This window comes from Mus caroli, unplaced genomic scaffold (assembly GCF_978045245.1).
Source record: "Mus caroli unplaced genomic scaffold, Mus_caroli_1 scaffold_16, whole genome shotgun sequence".
In the NCBI taxonomy this organism is placed as follows: Eukaryota; Metazoa; Chordata; class Mammalia; order Rodentia; family Muridae; genus Mus; species Mus caroli.
Genome location: NW_028227271.1, coordinates 22751446 through 22769842, shown reverse-complemented (window position 1 = coordinate 22769842; position 18397 = coordinate 22751446). Strand labels below are relative to the sequence as shown.

The following is an 18397-nucleotide window of genomic DNA, read 5'->3' as shown; positions in this document are numbered from 1 at the left end:
CAAGCCAGGGGAGGCAAGCCAGTAAAGAACATCCCTCCATGGCCTCTGCATCAGCTCCTGCTTTCTGACCTGTCTGAGTTCCAGTCCTGACTTCCTTTGGTGATGAACAGCAGTATGGAAGTGTAAGCCGAATAAACCCTTTCCTCCCCAACTTGCTTCTTGGTCATGATGTTTGTGCAGGAATAGAAACCCTGACTAAGACACCCTGTCTTGGAAAAAAAACAAAACAGAAAAACAAAACAAAAAAAGAAAGAAAAAGAAAAGAAAAAGAAAAAGATCTCTGCCAAACATTAGAAGCACACCTTTAATCCCAGTACTCAGAAGGCAGAAGCAGGAGAATCTTTGAGTTCAAGGCCAACGTACTCTACATGATGAGTTCCAGGACTAATAGAGCTATAGATAACACAGTAAGACCCTGTATTAGTGGCAGTGGTAGAGCAGAGGGAGAGACAGAAATTATCTGCTACATCTAAGAACAGAAAGAAAAGCTAGTTATCTTTATTACCTAACTAGAAAATTCAAAGAACTGACAAGTTACTAAATCTGTAAAACAAGAATTCAAAAACACTAAGCATTCCTGTTAGGGTAGCACACGCTACATTCACACCAGTATTTAGGAGGTAGAGGTAGAGGCAAAAGGGTTGTTCAACATTCTAAGTACAGCCTGGTTTACTGAGTAAGAGCCATATGATATAAAAACAACAAGCAAAGTCAGCTCTGGCACACCACAAACACTGCATGAAACAGAGACCGAGCCTGTAACACAATTTCTAAGACCACACAAGACTTCCACAAACATAAAAGGGCTTCCAAGAAAATCTTATGTCACATATATAAAAATGGCTGTGTGTGTACAGGACTGGACACACAAATCAAAGAAGATGTGTTATTTGCCTCTGAGTGTGGCATATCTCACTTACTAGGATTTTTGAGTGGATCTATTTTCCAGCAAACAATACAATTTCAAGCTTCTTTTTAGTTTAGCAGAAATCCACTGTGAATGTACACGCTATTTCTTTTATCTACATGATGGTTTGGGTGAGCACGGCTCCTATAGGCTCATTTATTTGCATGCCTAGACTAAGTTTACAGACTGGGAAGAATTAGGAGGAATGTCTATGTTGGAGTTGGCACATCCTTGTTGGAGGTGTGTTGCTGGGGTGGGCTTTGAAATTTCAAAGCCCATGTCAGGTCCAGGGCCTCTCTTTGCCTGCTGCCTGTGGCTCAGAATATAAAGCTCTCAGCTAGAGCTACAGCAGCCTGTCCCTGCCATGAGAGTAATGAACTAACCCTCTAAAACTAGAAGCAACACCCCAACTAAATGCTTTCTCTTCTAAGAGTTGCCTTGGTCATGGTGTCTCTTCACATCAATAGAACATTCTATTCATCTGCTGCAGGCAACTTGTCAGGTTGTCCCTAAGTTGTCTACTGTGAACAGTGCTGCAATAGAAAGGCTATCCAAGTGTGCCTGTTACATGCTGACCTACATGTCTGTCTTCAAGAGGGGAATGGAGAAGGGAGTCCAAACACATGATATATATCAATCTGTTTTTATTAGGAAATAAATGAAAAAGGACAAATTCTCTGATTTGATTAGTACATAGTGTACAACTAAGCTGGGAGTTGGTGGCGCATGCCTTTAATCCCAGCAGAGAGAGGCAGGTGGGTTCCAGGCCAGCCTGGTCTACAGAGTGAGTTCCAGGCCAGCCAGGGCTACATAGAGAAACCCTGTCTCAAAAAAAAAAAAAAAAAAAGAAAAAAAAAAAAACCAAAAACAAAAAACAAAAACAAAACAAAAAACAAAAAAAACAAAAAGAAACAAACAGTAAATGAAGGTTGCAATTCAGGGTAGCCAAGTATTCAATCTACATTCACTTTTGTAGCAGAGGTCAGGCCTGATATCCTGGTATCTTGTTTTTGAAGATAATGCAGAACACCACCCACAAAGGATACACTCAGAGGAAGACAATATGGATGGGTTAACAAGACACGACTTCAAATGAATTTCAAACTTGAAAAGTCTACAACTGGCAAGACCATAGGAAGCAAAACCTCAATCCCCTTCACCCAGGGACAGTTAAGTAGAGGAGGGGAAGGGAAAGCACTCCTGAAAACCCACCACTGGGCTGGGGATGTCTCAGCAGCCAAAGGTGCTGCCTCGACAGACTGGAGTGATCTTCAGGACATGTGTTCTGGAAAAGAGCTCACACAAGTCTTACCTCCAAGTACACACATACAAAATAAAATAAATATTAAAAAGAATGTTTAAAAAAAAAAACACAAAACCATAAAGCCATTGCTCTCTTGAATTCCCTATTAACAATGTCAACAAAAGCTATCCTGAGACTTAGCTGACAGCCTCAACTTAGAGCTTTGATGAAGCAAATACATTCCTTCTGGGAAAAACACACCATCTACTCAGACCTTGAACTGTCCACAGGAAAAATTCCAAAAAACTTGTGGTCAAAATACTACATAGAAGCAAGGCACAGCATGCACTTTTTAATCCTAACAAAACCAGGAGGCTTTCCTGAGTTTGGATCCACCATGGATCAAAAAGGAAGACCTTACTGCACAAAAATAAATCTTAAAATTAATTTATGTATTAAGACATAACCAAGGAATTCTGAAAGATAATCAACATGAAAGTGTGGCAGCTCACAACTCTCTGTAATTTTGGTTCCGGGGAATCCAACATCTTCACAGAGATATCCACGTAAGCAAAACGCCAATGCAAGTAAATAAATCATTAAAAAGTTTGCTTTTCTTTAAAAGAAAGCTATTTGAGGGGGCTGGAGAGATTGGTCAGAGGTTAAGAGCACTGGCTGCTCTCTCAGAGGTCCTGAATTCAATTCCCAGCAACTGCATGGTGGCTTATAACCATCTATAATTTGGTGCCCTCTTCTGGTGTACAGGCCTACCTGCAACCAGAATACTACATATACACACACATACACACACACACACACACACACACACACACACACAAAATAAATCTTTTTAAAAAATTATTGAGCCGGGCATGGTGGCACACGCCTTTAATCCCAGCACTTGGGAGGCAGAGGCAAGCAGATTTCTGAGTTCTAGGCCAGCCTGGTCTACAGAGTGAGTTCCAGGACAGCCAGGGCTATACAGAGAAACCCTGTCTCGAAAAAACAAAAACAAAACAAAACAAATTACTGAAAGGCGTTTTAAAAGCCTAAAATTACATGCTATATTCATGAATAGCCTCAATAATAGGTATTCTTATTCTTCCCCCAATTTTACTTAAATTTAATTGCAACTCTCATCAAATCTCCCTACCCCATCATCCCTTTCTCGCCCCTAAACCCCTGTGAGGGAGATGGAAAGGGAAGGAGAAAAGAGACTGGAGACTGTGAATGACAAAAACTATGCTGGGACACTGACAATCTAATTCTAAAATTTATTTGAAAAACAAAACATCAAGAGCAGCTAAAATATTCATCGTTTTATAGGTCCTTGTCCTGGCAGATAACAAACAAGACTTACACATTTTCATAAGAAAGTGTGGTATTGGTACCAAGAAAGCAATTAAGACACACAGAACAAGAGAGTCCTCAGAGGGTCAAATACGGTAACCAGTATGTCAACATTGATGGAACACAACTTCAATAAAGGTTCTGTTGAGTAAATTAACAAAAGGCAAATAAAGCTTTGGAGTCAGACATGGTGGTGCACGCCGTAACACCAGCACCTGGGAGCCTGAAGCTATAGGACGACCTTGTTTGAGGACAGTGTGAACTGTATGAGACACACACACAGTCAGAAGGAAGGGGCTCAGATATAGGTGTCTAAGTACAACTAAGCCCGAGATTTCATCCCATAAAACTGGGCACAGTGGCAAGTCCTGTATTTGCAGCATTTGAAGAGCTAAGGCAGAAATTTTCAAGTCAGACTGAGCTAAGGAGACCCTATCATAAAAAAAGGTGGAGAAAGAGTAGAGACATAAAAAAGGAGGACAACTTAAGAAAAAATTGAGAGAAGGTCTGAACAGGATTGTGCAAATGCCCACTGATAACCAAAAGAGATCAGAATATATTCAGCTATATTAGAAGTCAGGAAAAATAGGAGCCCCAAATACAAACTACCTTACACAAGACCACCAAAGCTGCTGAAGGTCCAAGACTTAAGCTGTAACCATTTATACTGCTGTGTATAAACAGCCACTGTGAGACATTTTAAGACACACTGTGATCCTCTGGAAGGCCACTACTCATTGCTAATTCACACTGTACTCTACATTTCCTTCCCAAGTACCAGCTTTCACCTCTTAGAGGAAAGTTTCCTTGCGACAAAAACATTTGGAAAATAATGTGCCACAATTCTAAGCCGGGGGCACAGTGGTACACGCCTTTAATCTCAGCATTTGGAAAGCAAAGGCAGGCGGATCTCTGAGTTCAAGAACAGTCTTGAAAAAAAAAATCATCTCAAAAAAAAAAGGACAATTCTAATTGTAGGTATCTATTTTAGAGGAACAATTTTACAGGTTAATCAAACTGAAGTAAATTTAAAGAACAAGTAAAACAAAATACAAGACTTCAGAGATTATAGTTAAAAACAACATGGGAATTTTTGAATATTTTAGTGAAATTATAAAACATGTCATCAGTCAAAGGAAGATTTATCATGCACATCTTGGAATTTATATTATAAAATAATCCAACCCCGGGGAACTTCACTTTTCCTAAAATGTCACTAACTTACCTCTGCATTTTCATCTCCCATTTCCTGAGGGGCATCAGTGTCTGGTTCAATTACACCTTCATTATCAATTTCTGCAAAAGATGAAAACCATGAGATTGAAACCTAAATTACGAGTGTGGTACAGCTAACAGCCACTGGCTTGAAACTGTAAAATGAGATGAACTGATTTGCGTGGAGCTCAGGGCTAAGTACTACCCAATAGGATGAAGGTTAAAGGTATATCCCTTCCCCAAAATGAACTACTTGCTAGTAGAACTATAAGCTAGTTTCACTAAACCCTGATACATTATTAACTACTTCCCTGCTAAAAATAACTACTAATAGCTATTACTAGGTAAGCTGGAGAGATGGCAACTCCAGTACCAGGGGATCTGGCTTCTGAGAGTACCACATACACATGTATGTGGTGTATAGGTACACATGCATACACCTGTACACATCAAATACAAATTTAAAAAACAAAACTACTACTTAAAACTGTTGGTCTGAGGGGGGCATGGTGGCACACGCCTTTAATCCCAGCACTCGGGAGGCAGAGGCAGGCAGATTTCTGAGTTCGAAGTCAGCCTGGTCTACAAAGTGAGTTCCAGAATAGCCAGAGCTACACAGAGAAACCCTGTCTAGAAAAACCAAACCAAACCAAACCAACCAAAAAAAAAAAAAAAAAAAAAACTGTTGGTCAAAATCAGATACTAGTGTAGTGATAATAATGGTTATATGCACATTTTACATAAAACACCCCACTGAATTTGGTCAGTCTCCAAAATTCACTCGGGAAAGATTTGGGGGTCAGAGAGATGACTCAGTGGGTAGAGTGCTTGCTCCAAAGCCTGAACTTGAGTTCCTGCCCTAAAACTGTACAAGGTAGGAGAAAACTAACTCCCAGGAGTTGTCCTTTTGACTTCTACAAAACCTTCCCCATAAACTTCTCTAATAACTTTTCCAGATAGACCACAACAGTAAAAATTTTAGAGAATAAATGTAACTGACAAAATACTATTTCATTTTAATATAATTTACTTTAAAAATCAAGTGTGGACAATTTCTATAAAACACAGGCATACCATTGATACAGGAAAGTCTGTAGTTCAGCATTATAAGCAAACCAGTAAATTAAAACCAGCCACCTGGCATTCAGGAGGCTGAGGCAAGAGGACTGCCTCAAATTCAAGGCTACCTGTGCCACAGTTCCAGGCCATCCTAGGCTACAAACTGAGAACCATATCAAATCAAACTGCTAAACAAAAATCCCAACTGCACAGGACTGAGTCACCAAGAGTACCTACTGCACACTATACTACCATGCGCTCACCTAGGTCGCTCTCCTCACTTGATAGCTCCTCTGTCTTTATGTTTTCCTCTGTCGTCTTGTCTCTTTTTTCTTCCTGGCAGAAGAAAATTAGTGTTGTCAGTACTTAAACATGTAATACATTTTATGTGCTTGTGTCTGTACATACAGCATAAACACACAATGTCTACCTTACTTGAATACACTAAATTTCAGCTGTTAATTGTAGCATGAAATATAAAAAAAGAGGCACTATCTCACGTTATCGCCAGCTACTCTCTGACCCCAGTGGTCTTGCCACCTTGTGGATTTACAAGAAGTACACCCCAAAAGACCATAGAAAATCTAAAGAGGCCGGGTGTGGTGGCGCACGCCTTTAACCCCAGCACTTGGGAGGCAGAGGCAGGTGGATTTCTGAGTTCGAGGCCAGCCTGGTCTACAAAGTGAGTTCCAGGACAGCCAGAGCTATACAGAGAAACCCTGTCTCGAAAAGAAAAAAAAAAAAAAAAAAAAGAAAATCTAAAGAGTGGGGCTGGCATGGTAGCAACCCGTCGATGGGAACTTAGTGAGCTGGGTAGAGATTTCAGAACTCTGGGTCAGAGTCTGCCAAGATATAAACAAGGCCCACCGGTGCCTTGCCATGCCTTGCTGACAATAGCATAAATTGCTTTTTTTTTTACTTTTCCCACTAGTTATTACCCTTCTTTTACTTCTCATTTCTAATTAATAATAGTTCTGGCACCATCCAAACCTTTAAGAATTTAAACTGTCAGAGTGTTCTTTTATTTTAAAGCAAATACAATTTATATACTACACAGTACAGAACATTGTTCATAGGCACTGTTCCCGATGACTCTCCGTGATCTCACATCTTGGCTGTGCGTGGAAACTCCTGCCTATGATAGAGGCCCTGAGGACCAGGGGCTCATGCGGGCAGATTGCCTTGCATCAGACTGTTTCAGAAAACTAACACACAATAGGAAAATAATATTTCATGCAAAACAAGTCCGACTACTCCTGACCGATGTTTAAGAACACCATCAAGACAGTACCTAGGAGTCTGAGGTCAGTCTGGGCGACATGAGACTTATATGGAAGGGTGAACTTTTTCAGATTGTGAGAGGGTTTTTTTTGGTTTTGGTGGATTTTTTGTTATTGTTTTCTCTTGAGTTAAGCTCTCACTATGTAGAGTCAGCTGGCCTTGAGCCAAGTGGTAGGATTAAAGGCAAGTTGCCACTACAATCTGTATGGCATGTTTTAAAGCCAAATGTCCTGAACACTTCCGTTTTCAAGGGTTGCTCAGTGTAAAGAAAGCATGGAACTGTAGCACACAAAGCGATTACAAAGAGCACATAATGAAGAGCAAACTTTCTTTTCACCCCTTAGAACCTGCAGTGTCTTATCTATTCTGATACATTATGGGGAAGATAAATTGGCACTGCCTTCTCTAGTTAACTAGGCTATATATCTTAGAAAAAGTATCGCTACCAGTATCTTAAAAAAGTATCTTACAAAAAGTATCTATTCAGCCAACTGTTAGGAAATCAGATGTAGCTACATCTTAGGTTCCTTCCCCTGTTCAGTCTTAAAAAAACAAAGTCAGGCCAGGGGTGGTAGGCATATGCATTTAATCTCAGCAATCAGTAGATCTCTTGAATTAAGAGGCAACCTGGTCTACAAATATTCCAGGTCAGCCAGGGCTACATATAAGACCCTGTCTTTAAAAAAAAACAAGGCAGGGCTGGTGAGATGGCTCAGTGGGTAAGAGCACCCGACTGCTCTTCCAAAGGTCCAGAGTTCAAATCCCAGCAACCACATGGTGGCTCACAACCATCCGTAACGATATCTGGCGCCCTCTTCTGGAGTGTCTGAAGACAGCTACAGTGTACTTACATATAATAAATAAATAAATCTTTAAAAAAAAAAAAAACATTTAAAAAAAAAAAAAAAAACAAGGCAAGATAACTCACAGGTAAAGAGGCATTTGCCACCAAATCTTAGGAGCTAAATTCAATCCCTGGGATTCATGTAGTCAAAGGAGAGAACCAATGTTTGCAAGTTGTCCCTGTGACCTCCACACAGACATTGTGGCACATTCACTACCATCACTCTCCTACAGTCTCACAAACTTAAAAAGTACAATTTCAAGCCAGGGGTAGTGGCAAAAGCCTTTAGTCCCAGTACTTGGGAGACAGAGAGAGGCAGATCTCTGTGAGTTCGAGGCCAGTCTGGTCTTGCAGATGAAGTTCTAGGACAGCCAGAGCTATACAGAGAAACCCTGCCTTGAAAAACCAAACACGAACACCCCACCCTCCAAAAAGGCAAAATTTCTCATAAAAAAATAAATGCCTACATTTCCACCTTAATTCTAAAATATTTGTTAAGTCCTTAGCAAATATGCAAATTGACATGTTAGCATATACTTTTAGAATGCACCCCCATAGTCTCACATATTTGAATGAGAACGGCACCAGAGAACGGCACTATTTGAAAGGATTAAGAGTGTGGCCTTGATGGAGGAGCTGTGTTACTGGGAGTCTAGTCGGCTTTGAGGTTTCAAAAGCCCAATCCAAGCCCAATGTCTCTGTCTACACATCAGGATGTAGTTCTCAGCTACTGTTTGTGCCTGCCACCATGCTTCCTCCCACAGTAATAATAATGGACTAAACCTCTGAAATTGAAAGCAAGCCCTCAATTAAATGCTCTAAAAATTGCTTAAGTAATGGTACCCCTTCACAGCAACAGAACAGTGACTGACAGTCTCTGTATGTAACCCACACTGGTCTCAAAAATACAGTATCTTATCTTAAACAAACAAAAGAAATCTGAACTTACCTTGGTGTTTTCTTCTGACTTAGCTTTATGAGTAGCAGGTGGTACTTTCCCTCCCATGCTTAAAATAAGAAAAGAGATAGTTGTTTAGAATAGTCACTATAGGTTCACTAAAAAGCAATGAACCTAGAAAGGCTAAATGTTTCTAATAACCTTCCAAAGCTTAGACGAGTATAATCTCAATTAATATGTATGCTTTGTTATGAGTAAGTTTTTTGTCAACTTCAAATTGTTTTTAGCACACTAGTTAATAAAACCTTTATAAGCCTAATAAATTGCCTCTTTTAAGCCTAATAAACTTGTATTAAAAGGCAAAACAAAAGGCAGAGAAACCAATAAATAACAAAATGATAAATCATTCTCTAAGCCATTAGCTTAGAAAATAGGGGGGTAGGACTTATCTGAAAGGCAGAATTTGGGGTTGACATTTAACAAGAGTATGTCAGAGCCTCGTGGTAAAGTAATTCCCTAGCACGCAGAAGCCACTGGAGTCTTTGCAAAGCCCTGCTTCCCAAGTAATCCAAGACAACATGAAAATAGCAAAACTTAAAGGGGAGAAGCCACCAAAAAGAATAAACTTACATGCCAATAGCAGAATGTGTAAGTGGCTTATGGGTAAAAAACAAACCAGCAAAAACAAATGATTTAAAGAAAAGTGTCAGCCGGGCAGTGGTGGCGCACGCCTTTAATCCCAGCACTTGGGAGGCAGAGGCAGACAGATTTCTGAGTTCGAGGCCAGCCTGGTCTACAAAGTGAGTTCCAGGACAGCCAGGGCTACACAGAGAAACCCTGTCTCGAAAAACCAAAAAAAAAAAAAAAAAAAAACAAGTGCCTTAAAGTCAATCTTTTATTCTGTTGTTATTTGTGGTGTGAAAGTGCAAAAGCCCACAGGGAGGTGAAAGGACAACTCAGTTCTGAAATCCCAGACCTGAACCCAGGTTCCGTCAGCAAGCACTTCCTCCCACCCAGCAGGCCATGGCTTCTTTATGACTAGAGCTCTACTACCCACATTCCCATTGGCGAATCTGGATGTAGGGTGTACATCTAAGTTGAATTTAGATGGGCATCAGTTTTCAAGTTCTTTTCACAGTGTAGTTATTCCATCCTAGACTTCCAGCTTTCCTGGGTTATAGATATGATGACATGTCATTGTATTAGGTCCCTCTTCATAGAAGAGGCTTTTGGAATGTTCAACTCTCATCTAAGTTTTCATCACACTGTCTTATTCCCTGGTCTGTCCATGAGCCTGTGTCAGTCACATGTGTTGTAAATGTCTTCTCATCTGTGGCATGACTAAACATTCTTCAATAAACCCAAAGTGATAAAGAAGTTCAAACGCAAAGTAGCAAGTAGAAAAAAACAAAAAACAAAATGTCTTTTGCCTTTGTAGAGATCCTGGGTGGTGGATTGCTTTTAGGGGCTGGAAAATGACTCAGCAGTTAAGAGCATTCACTGTCCTTACAAGGGCTCTGGGTTCAGCTCTCAGCACAGACATAGCAGTTCACAACTGTCTGTAACTAGAGAAAAAGATGTATTTTTATTTTGTGTGTTTGTCTATATGTACATATATATGCATCTGTGTGTCTATATATACATATGCATGTATGTATACATATATGTATACACACACACACACCCTCAAAGTGCATGCCTGATACCCCTGGAAGCCAGAAGAGGGTGTCAGATCCCTAGGGACTAGAATGACACAAGGTTTTGACCACCACCAAGGATGTTGGAAATTATACCTGGGTACTCTGGAAAGCAGCCAACCTTCCAACCCCTCAAGCCCTCGTTTTACTTAAGACAGTCTGACTAAAAACCCTAAGACGACCTTCAAGTTTTGATCTTCCTACATCCTCTAAAATTACAAGTGTACACGTCACCAATTAAAACAAATTTGAAGTTTCTTAAAGATCATTCATACAAGAAAAACTGTGCAGTTTACTTGTTCTACTTACACACACACTTTCCATTACAACATATTAATAGATAATGGTTCCGACATGACAAAAGATTGTATCATCCAAAATGTCTTAGTAAATGTTCAGTAAAGCAGGATGCTTTACTAAAGAACACAAACATTTCTACACTTAGGAAAAAAGGGAGGGGACAAGAGATGGTTCAGCAGTGAAGAACACTGGCTGCTCTTTCAGAGGTCAAGGGTTTGTCCCAGCACCCACATGGCAGCTCACCACTGTCTGTAACTCCAGCTCCAGAAGTTGTGACATCTTCACAGACACACATGCAGGCAAAACACCAATGCCCATTTTAAAAAAAAGGTCGTTTTTTTAAAAAAAAAGAAAGACAAGAAACACCCTTCAAAGGTATGCAGTAACCAAACACTGGCTTGTACGTTAAAGTTTAATGAAGGGCTTTTTAAGCTGTGTTTCCCAAGTTTCAAACTACAGAGTCAGCAATGTCCGGTGACATCCAAACACAGTTACAACAGTTTAACTCTGTGAAGTGACAGCCCTGCCAAGAAATGTCATTCTAAGAAAAGCTCAAGACAAATTCAAATGGAAGGAATTGCTAAAGTAACTGGCTTGTAATACTAAAACCACCAAAATCATGAAAGCCAAGGTAAAACTGACAACTTTTAGAAGGAAAATGAGAGCTGGCACAGAATACAAACTGTAATTCTAAGGGCCGGACCGTATTAACTCATAGGTGCCTAACTTGGATAGCCGCATTGTAGAGACGAGACTGTCCTTACTAATAGGAAACACACACTCAATGGGATGGATTGAGCATGTTGGCAGCCTATTACCAGTAATCAATTTTGGACCAAAAATTGTTCCAAAATAAAATAATTAAATATAGAAAACTGTTTTCATGAGCTCTAACTCATGTCTCTCACATTCTGATTTGTAGTTCAGTACTCCCAAGTCCAAACCAATTTTAAATGTAGATTATTTTGACCTAAGTTTTCTCTCAATGTTTCAAAAAAAGAAGCTAAGCTTCATTCATAATTCTCTTGAGAGTTAAAACCCCAATCTTTTTTTTTTGCTATTGTTATTTAGGCACATGGACAAACACTGGGGTGTTACAGTCTAAATTCTGTACTGACGGGAGAAATGCATTCTACTCACTTCAGATAGTTCCTAAAAGCCATGTTCCATCAACTACTGCAAAATCTGTTTGTTGAAAAGGACAGTTTATCTGGACTCACATTTGCTACTGTGAATTCAGATCTGGTTCTATTTCTTAATGTTTTTTTGGAGGGTGCCAGGGTTTCCCTAGCCTCGGCCGGTCCTATCGCTACTTCCATCACTGTGCTATCTTAATTTCGAATTAAATTGAAATTATCACTTTTGGGTGGGCATGTGGCATAACTGGTAGAGTACTTGCTTACCATGCTCTAGGATCAGTCCCCCAGCACTGAAAACTTTCATTTTTATGTATGTGGTCATTTTAATAGCTTTCTCCTCTGCATCTTGTCAGAGGAGATGCAGATTGAGCCACATATAGAGACTTCTAGATCTAGGAATACTCATGTTATTAACATTCCTAGAGTTGAAACCTTGAGTTCTTTTTTTTTTAATAGTCACACTGTCCACCCAAAGTTAAAATATTGAAAACAGTTTGCCTCAATGTTGCCATTGTTCATAGACTAACTTTATATTTGATCTATCTTTTAAAATTGCACAAAGAGCCAAGGATGGTGGCATATACCTTTAATCCTACCACCTGAGATGTGGAGACAAGACATATCTCTGAGGTGAGGCCAGCCTGGTCTACGGAACAAGTTCCAGGCCAGCCAAGGCTACAAAGTAAGACCCTATCTAAAGAGAAAAAAGGCATACAGCTAGTTTATATTAATATCTCACTTTAAGTTTTAAAGACTCTTAAGCATTCTAAGATTCTTCACCTCACACTGAAGTATGCCACACCAAAACACGGCAGACACAAGACTTGGATTAGCCATGAGACTCAACACAAGATACTATGCCTAACAAGAATGCTACTAAATGTAATCCGGAATTCACGACATACGCACATTTCTCCAGGATAAAGTTTAACATTCTTAAGAATGACTTTTAACTCTTCCTTTGGTATGTCTATTACATACCAGAAAAAAAATTTTTTGTTGTTTTGGCTTTTTGGAATAGGGTTTCTCTGTGTAGACCAGAGGCTGACCTCAGAGATCCTCCTGCCTCTGTCACACAAGTGCTGGGATTAAAGGAGGCATGTGCCGCTGACACTCACGTTCATTTAACAAGATATGAGTGGTTGAAAGAACAGAAATAGCCTAAGCTTTTGGGTTAGCAGGCTGTTCATTAGGAAAAGCCACTAAAAGCTAGTCCTCAACTCCTAGTGCTAACAAATATCTAATGGCAACTTATGCATTTTTTGTTTTTGAGAAAGCAAAGACTTGAAAACATAGGATTATTAAAGGGTATGTGTACCAGAACTCAAAGCCATATTATACCAGTACACCGAGGGTTCTCCTCCATTGCTTTAATAGTTACTATAGTTATTTTGTAAGTTCTTTTTTTTTTTTTTTTTAAGATTTATTTATTATATGTAAGTACACTGTAGCTGTCTTCAGACACTCCAGAAGAGGGCGCCAGATCTCGTTACGGATGGTTGTGAGCCACCATGTGGTTGCTGGGATTTGAACTCTGGACCTTCGGAAGAGCAGTCAGGTGCTCTTACCCACTGAGCCATCTCACCAGCCCCAATTTTGCAAGTTCTTAACATGAGTAAAAGTCCTACAAGAGCTATAAAAGTGAGAGAGGAAAAGAATCAAAAGCTCAAAGGCTTTGAAGAGTGCCAGCCTACATCACTGACTTCTTTCATTCCTCAGAATATGCTTGTTAAAATATTTTGCATTTTTAGTGATCACCAGGTCCATTTACCCCAAAGAAAACCACTCCACCAGCTTTTGCTCATGTCTTAAGGAGTGCCTATCCACACTCTTGAAACACAGCTTTAATGTGTCGGGTTTTGTTTTATTCTTTTGGAGGGGAGAGACCAGTTTTTAATTGGGTCCTGCTATGTTTGGCCAGGCTGGTCTGAAACTCCTAGAACCATGGCTGCTGCAGCCTCAACCTCCAGAGTAGCTAGGAACTCAGGCACATGTTGCCCCACTTTTCCTCCTTAACAATCCCAGCTAGGAGGCTACTTTCCTGGGCAGCGAAGGGTATGCTGGAACCAACACCAAGCCTCCCCCTTAAAAGGTAGGGTTTTTTCTTTTTGGTTTTTCAAGACAGGGTTTCTCTGTGTGGTTTTGACTGTTTTGGAACTCCCTGGCCTTAAACTCAGAGATCCTCCTGCCTCTGCCAACAAAATCCTGAGATTAAAAGCATGGCGACACTACCACTACCCACCTGACTAGAAGTACTTTCCTAAAAAAATTCCTTCCTAGGCAACATTTGTGGCCCTCCTTTTAACCCTGAGGAGACTCTCCTCCAATATGTAAACTGTTAAACTATTAAAACATAATTATAAAAACAAACTTTGTATCATTTCTCTGTCCCCTTAAACAGTATTTAGGTAGCTCTACTGACATGAGATGGACCTCTTCCCTCACAATCAGCCTTAGGCTTGAGAAAGCAGCATTAGCTTTGCCGTCTGATATGATTTAAATACTGTAAGAGTTAAGGAGATTACAGCTCACCAATTAAGAGTATCTATCTGCTGTTCTTCAGAGACCCCAAGTTCATTTCCCGGCACCCATGTGATGGTTCACAACTGTTTGTGACAACAGCTCCAAAGGATGAGATACCCTACCCTGGCTTCACTAGGAAGTATGCAGTGTACTTATTAAAGTGCAAGCAAAACACTCACACGAAATAAATACATCTTTTAAAAAAATTAAACATATAAAAGGGTCCTTTCTAGGTGAAGAGTATCAGGGATTTGTTGAGCTTCATTAAAGTTAAGCCACTTCCTCTTAGTCCACCTTTCCCTGAGAAGACTGCATTCTAAACCACCCAAAACATTACATACTGGGGCTGCTGAGATAACTAAGTGATTAAAAATAATTGTTGCTCCTCCAGGAGACCCACGGTACAATTCTCAGCACCCACAATAGCTTGCAACCACCAGTTCCAAGGGACCTAATACCCTCTTCTTACAACCCTGGGCATCAGGCATACATGTACATGCAAAACACTCACTACACATAAAATAGCTTAAAAAATAAAAGAGCTGGTGTGTTGGCAAATGTCTTTAATCCTAATAGTTGACAGAGACAGGGGGAATCTCTGTGAATCTGAGACAAGTCAGGGCTACATAGCAAGTTCTCAACCAGCAAAAAAAATTTAAAAAACAAACAAAAAACCTTACACATTATTTATTAGATCCTTCCCTTAATCTACCTGGACTTGCAATCACCTGGCCAGAAAACAACCTCTCAGAAAGGCTGATTTATCTGAAGATATGCAAAAAGCATGGAATAATTATCTTTAAAGAAGTAAAGTGCTTATACAGCCCCTGAGCCCTTCACTCCACACAGTTGCTTTCAGACCTTCATGGCTAAGCCTGCTTGTTTTTTTCTAGGTTCTAATTGAAAAATATATAAAACTTTACTTTTCCCCATCTCTTTTTTTTATATTAACCAATGACCCTAAACATGCACTTTCTCCGAAGACCCTCCCTCCCCCATTTCTACAAGTGCTGGGGAGCTTCCATTGCTGACCCTAATTCAGAAAGCATGACTTAACATCCTCCCTCCTCTTGGCAGCTGTAGAGATTTAGTTTGTCCGCACTGTTGCGTTTTTCACCCTCAAATTCTAATGGTGCCTAAGCTTCCTTCTAATTCTGTCTTTAAAATCTTTTATCAACGAGACTAAAACAACAAAAAAGAAAAACCAATTCCCCAGTAATACTGTTTCCCAGCAGCTGGCACAACAATCATGGTACGCAGGCGAAATACTCTCCAGTTAGTCCTGCAAGCACACTGGTCTTTGAGAAAAAAAAAAAAAAAAAATTCCTAAAGTAGCTGAAGTGACAGCGCTACAACTAACGTGGGTATAAATAATTCCCAACACAATTCCATGCAATTAAAATCGCTGTAAGGCCAAGTACAGATAACTGAAGTTATAGAATAAATAAGTTACCACTATTAATATTTTAAACGACACATGGGTCAATGCGACTTAAGCAAGACGCCAGGTTCAGGAAAAAAAAATCCCTCAGTAAAAGCTTTGTCTTAGTTCGCGCATTATTTCCACTGCTCAAATATTCACAACCCAAACACACCCCCCTGGAGACTTCACTGCGGGGAAAACCAACTCTAACCTCTGCTTTTCCACCCCTAAGTTGCCCAACGCTCCAGATCCCTCCGAGAACCTCTCGAAGCCTCTAAGGACCGAGCCACGAAGGGGCCTAGACCCGCTCCCCTCCTCCCCACGCCAGCTCGGGGCCCACTCCCCCCTCTTTCCGTCCCCAACGGTCCACGGGGCCCAGGGCTCTCACCTCTCCACCCACTCCCTCAGGAAGCGCATTTCCTCGGTGTGCAGGACGCTCGGGTCCTGCCTACACATCTTCACGAAGGCCCGAAGCTCGCTCACTTTGCGGGGATCCATGGTGGGGAGGCTGGAAGCTGCAGGTGGTGGGCGGCTGCGGAGGCCGGGTGCCAGGCCCGGGAGCGGCTCAACGTGACCAAGTGGAAGGGGGCGGCTGCCGCGAGGCAGAACAGACTAGAACCTCCCCGGCCGCTGGCTCCTCCCCCCCAACGGCCTCGTGACCCCGGGCCTTCGCTCGCTCATTCCCACTCCTACCTTTGGACCTATGCTCCGCCTAGAACCTTCTAGAAGTGTAGCTGCCCGTGACAATGCCTGCTTCGATCGGCGAACAGTCTCGCTCGGATTCTTTCCTCTGACCTAGTTCCCCGGGATGGATGAAGGATCTTGTGTCTGTGCGCTTTCAAGCGGGACAGAAGGAGACATTTGGAATACGATATTTCTTCTGTGAAGATGGGCATTAAGCAGAACGAGACGCCGCATGGAGGGGGGCGGGGGGGGGGGGGTAATAAATAAATGCCCGTGGGGCCGGCGCGCCCAAAACCTAGCCGAGTGACGTCACTGCTCTGCGCCGCCCCAGGAAGAAAGCCCGCGAGCCGCGCCTGCCGGAAGGGGCCGAGCAGTTGACTGGTTTCCTGGCGACTCGGCTCTGCTAGTGGCTTTCCCCACAGTTTGTACTTTTCCTGACCAGTGGTTGCAGGCCATGCCGTCTCTGCTCTCAACCCCCAAGCTGGCTCCCGTTCTAGCAAGGCTCCGCGGCCTCTCAGGTTAGAGTCTTTCCTGCCGGCGTCCCCTCCAGGTTCTTCCTTTGGAAAAAGCCTAAAGCAGCCCAAAGAGCTACAAGTTGATGATCCGTGGTTCTGCAGCAGTCGGCTCCTGATCCCCCCTCACCACCCACGGATTTTTCTTTTGATCGATTGCTCTGGGAAAGAGTTAGCTTTAGGTTCTGTTATTCTGGGAAAGCTGGAGTGACTGAAGAGGAGGGAACTCCAAGGGATTGTCTTCAAAGTTACTCGAATTCTAAATTTGTAGCTTTTATCATCACACTTGGCTAAATTGTCAAGTAGCGTGTGTGTTAGGTCAGGGTAAATCTTTCGCCTTTTCATAGGTTTCATCGCAGAGCTAGCTCAAAAGATAGAAGAGCCGGGCGGTGGTGGCGCACGCCTTTAATCCCAGCACTCGGGAGGCAGAGGCAGGCGGGTTTCTGAGTTCGAGGCCAGCCTGATCTACAAAGTGAGTTCCAGGACAGCCAGGGCTATACAGAGAAACCCTGTCTCGAAAAAAAACAACAACAAAAGAGAGGTAGAAGAAACACGTCTAGAAACAAATGCTTTGTGCAATTCAGTTTGTAAAGAACTAAACGAGGGACGTACCTAAAAGTCTTACATAAACAGTCAAGGTGATAGAGTACGGATAATGTGAACCCTCCGTGTACAATATGATGAGCAATTAACCTAACATAAAATTTTATACTGGAAAGTGAGTCACCTACTTTGTAAGGAGACCTAATGTTGGATTATACTTCAAACGAGGTGTGCAAAATCTGAACCAGAAAATAGGGTATTTGACATTAAAATTGATCTTGATATTTGCATGTGATACTTGGATTCGCTGAAAATGAAATTATATCAGCTATTTAAAATTGCACATTGCACGGAGCCTATTCTGTAATTCTGGTAGTTAAGATGTGCCTTTAATGGAAATGAATGAAAATGTGGCAGGCCACAGACTGTGACTAGACTAGAACCAGCTTTTTGTTTCGGATCGTTGACTTTCTTGAAGCTTCGTGTAAATCCTGACTTGATCCAGCTTTAGGACTAAAACACATTAAAAAAAAAATCTAGTAAATATATTATAGTTTGTTTCTAAGGAAAGTAAGTTCAACATCTTGTTATATTACCACTAAATGGTTTTGGTTTTTTTTTTTTTTTTTTTAGCTTCAATGAAGGAGTGACATTGAATCTTTACCACTGAGGGACTGAGGGACTGAAACACAGTTAAGCCAGATGTTTGTTATGTGATTGTGTCCAGTCTTTTATACCAATTCTTTGTCTTAATTCTGCTCGGTAGAATCCTTTTGCAA

The 18397-nt window shown here is 41.2% G+C and overlaps 2 protein-coding genes across 4 annotated transcripts in view; one reads left to right on the top strand and one right to left on the bottom strand.

Moving 5' to 3' along the window:
• St13 (ST13 Hsp70 interacting protein) overlaps window positions 1-16580 on the bottom strand; it is a 38704-nt gene extending 22124 nt beyond the window's left edge. The window contains exons 1-4 of the mRNA XM_021182758.2: window positions 16268-16580; window positions 8849-8906; window positions 6038-6110; window positions 4726-4796 (exon numbers count right to left, since the gene is read on the bottom strand). Of these exons, the coding sequence (XP_021038417.1) occupies window positions 4726-4796; window positions 6038-6110; window positions 8849-8906; window positions 16268-16377 (312 nt within the window). The 5' untranslated portion in view covers window positions 16378-16580. The remainder of the gene's footprint in view (window positions 1-4725; window positions 4797-6037; window positions 6111-8848; window positions 8907-16267) is intronic.
• Window positions 16581-16913: 333 nt separating this feature from the next.
• Xpnpep3 (X-prolyl aminopeptidase 3) overlaps window positions 16914-18397 on the top strand; it is a 54561-nt gene continuing 53077 nt past the window's right edge. For 2 of the 3 annotated variants that reach the window (XM_085831779.1, XM_085831778.1), the window contains exon 1: window positions 16914-17081. In XM_085831779.1, the coding sequence (XP_085687905.1) occupies window positions 17018-17081 (64 nt within the window). In that variant the 5' untranslated portion in view covers window positions 16914-17017. The remainder of the gene's footprint in view (window positions 17082-18397) is intronic. The other variant, XM_085831780.1, reaches the window with a different exon arrangement.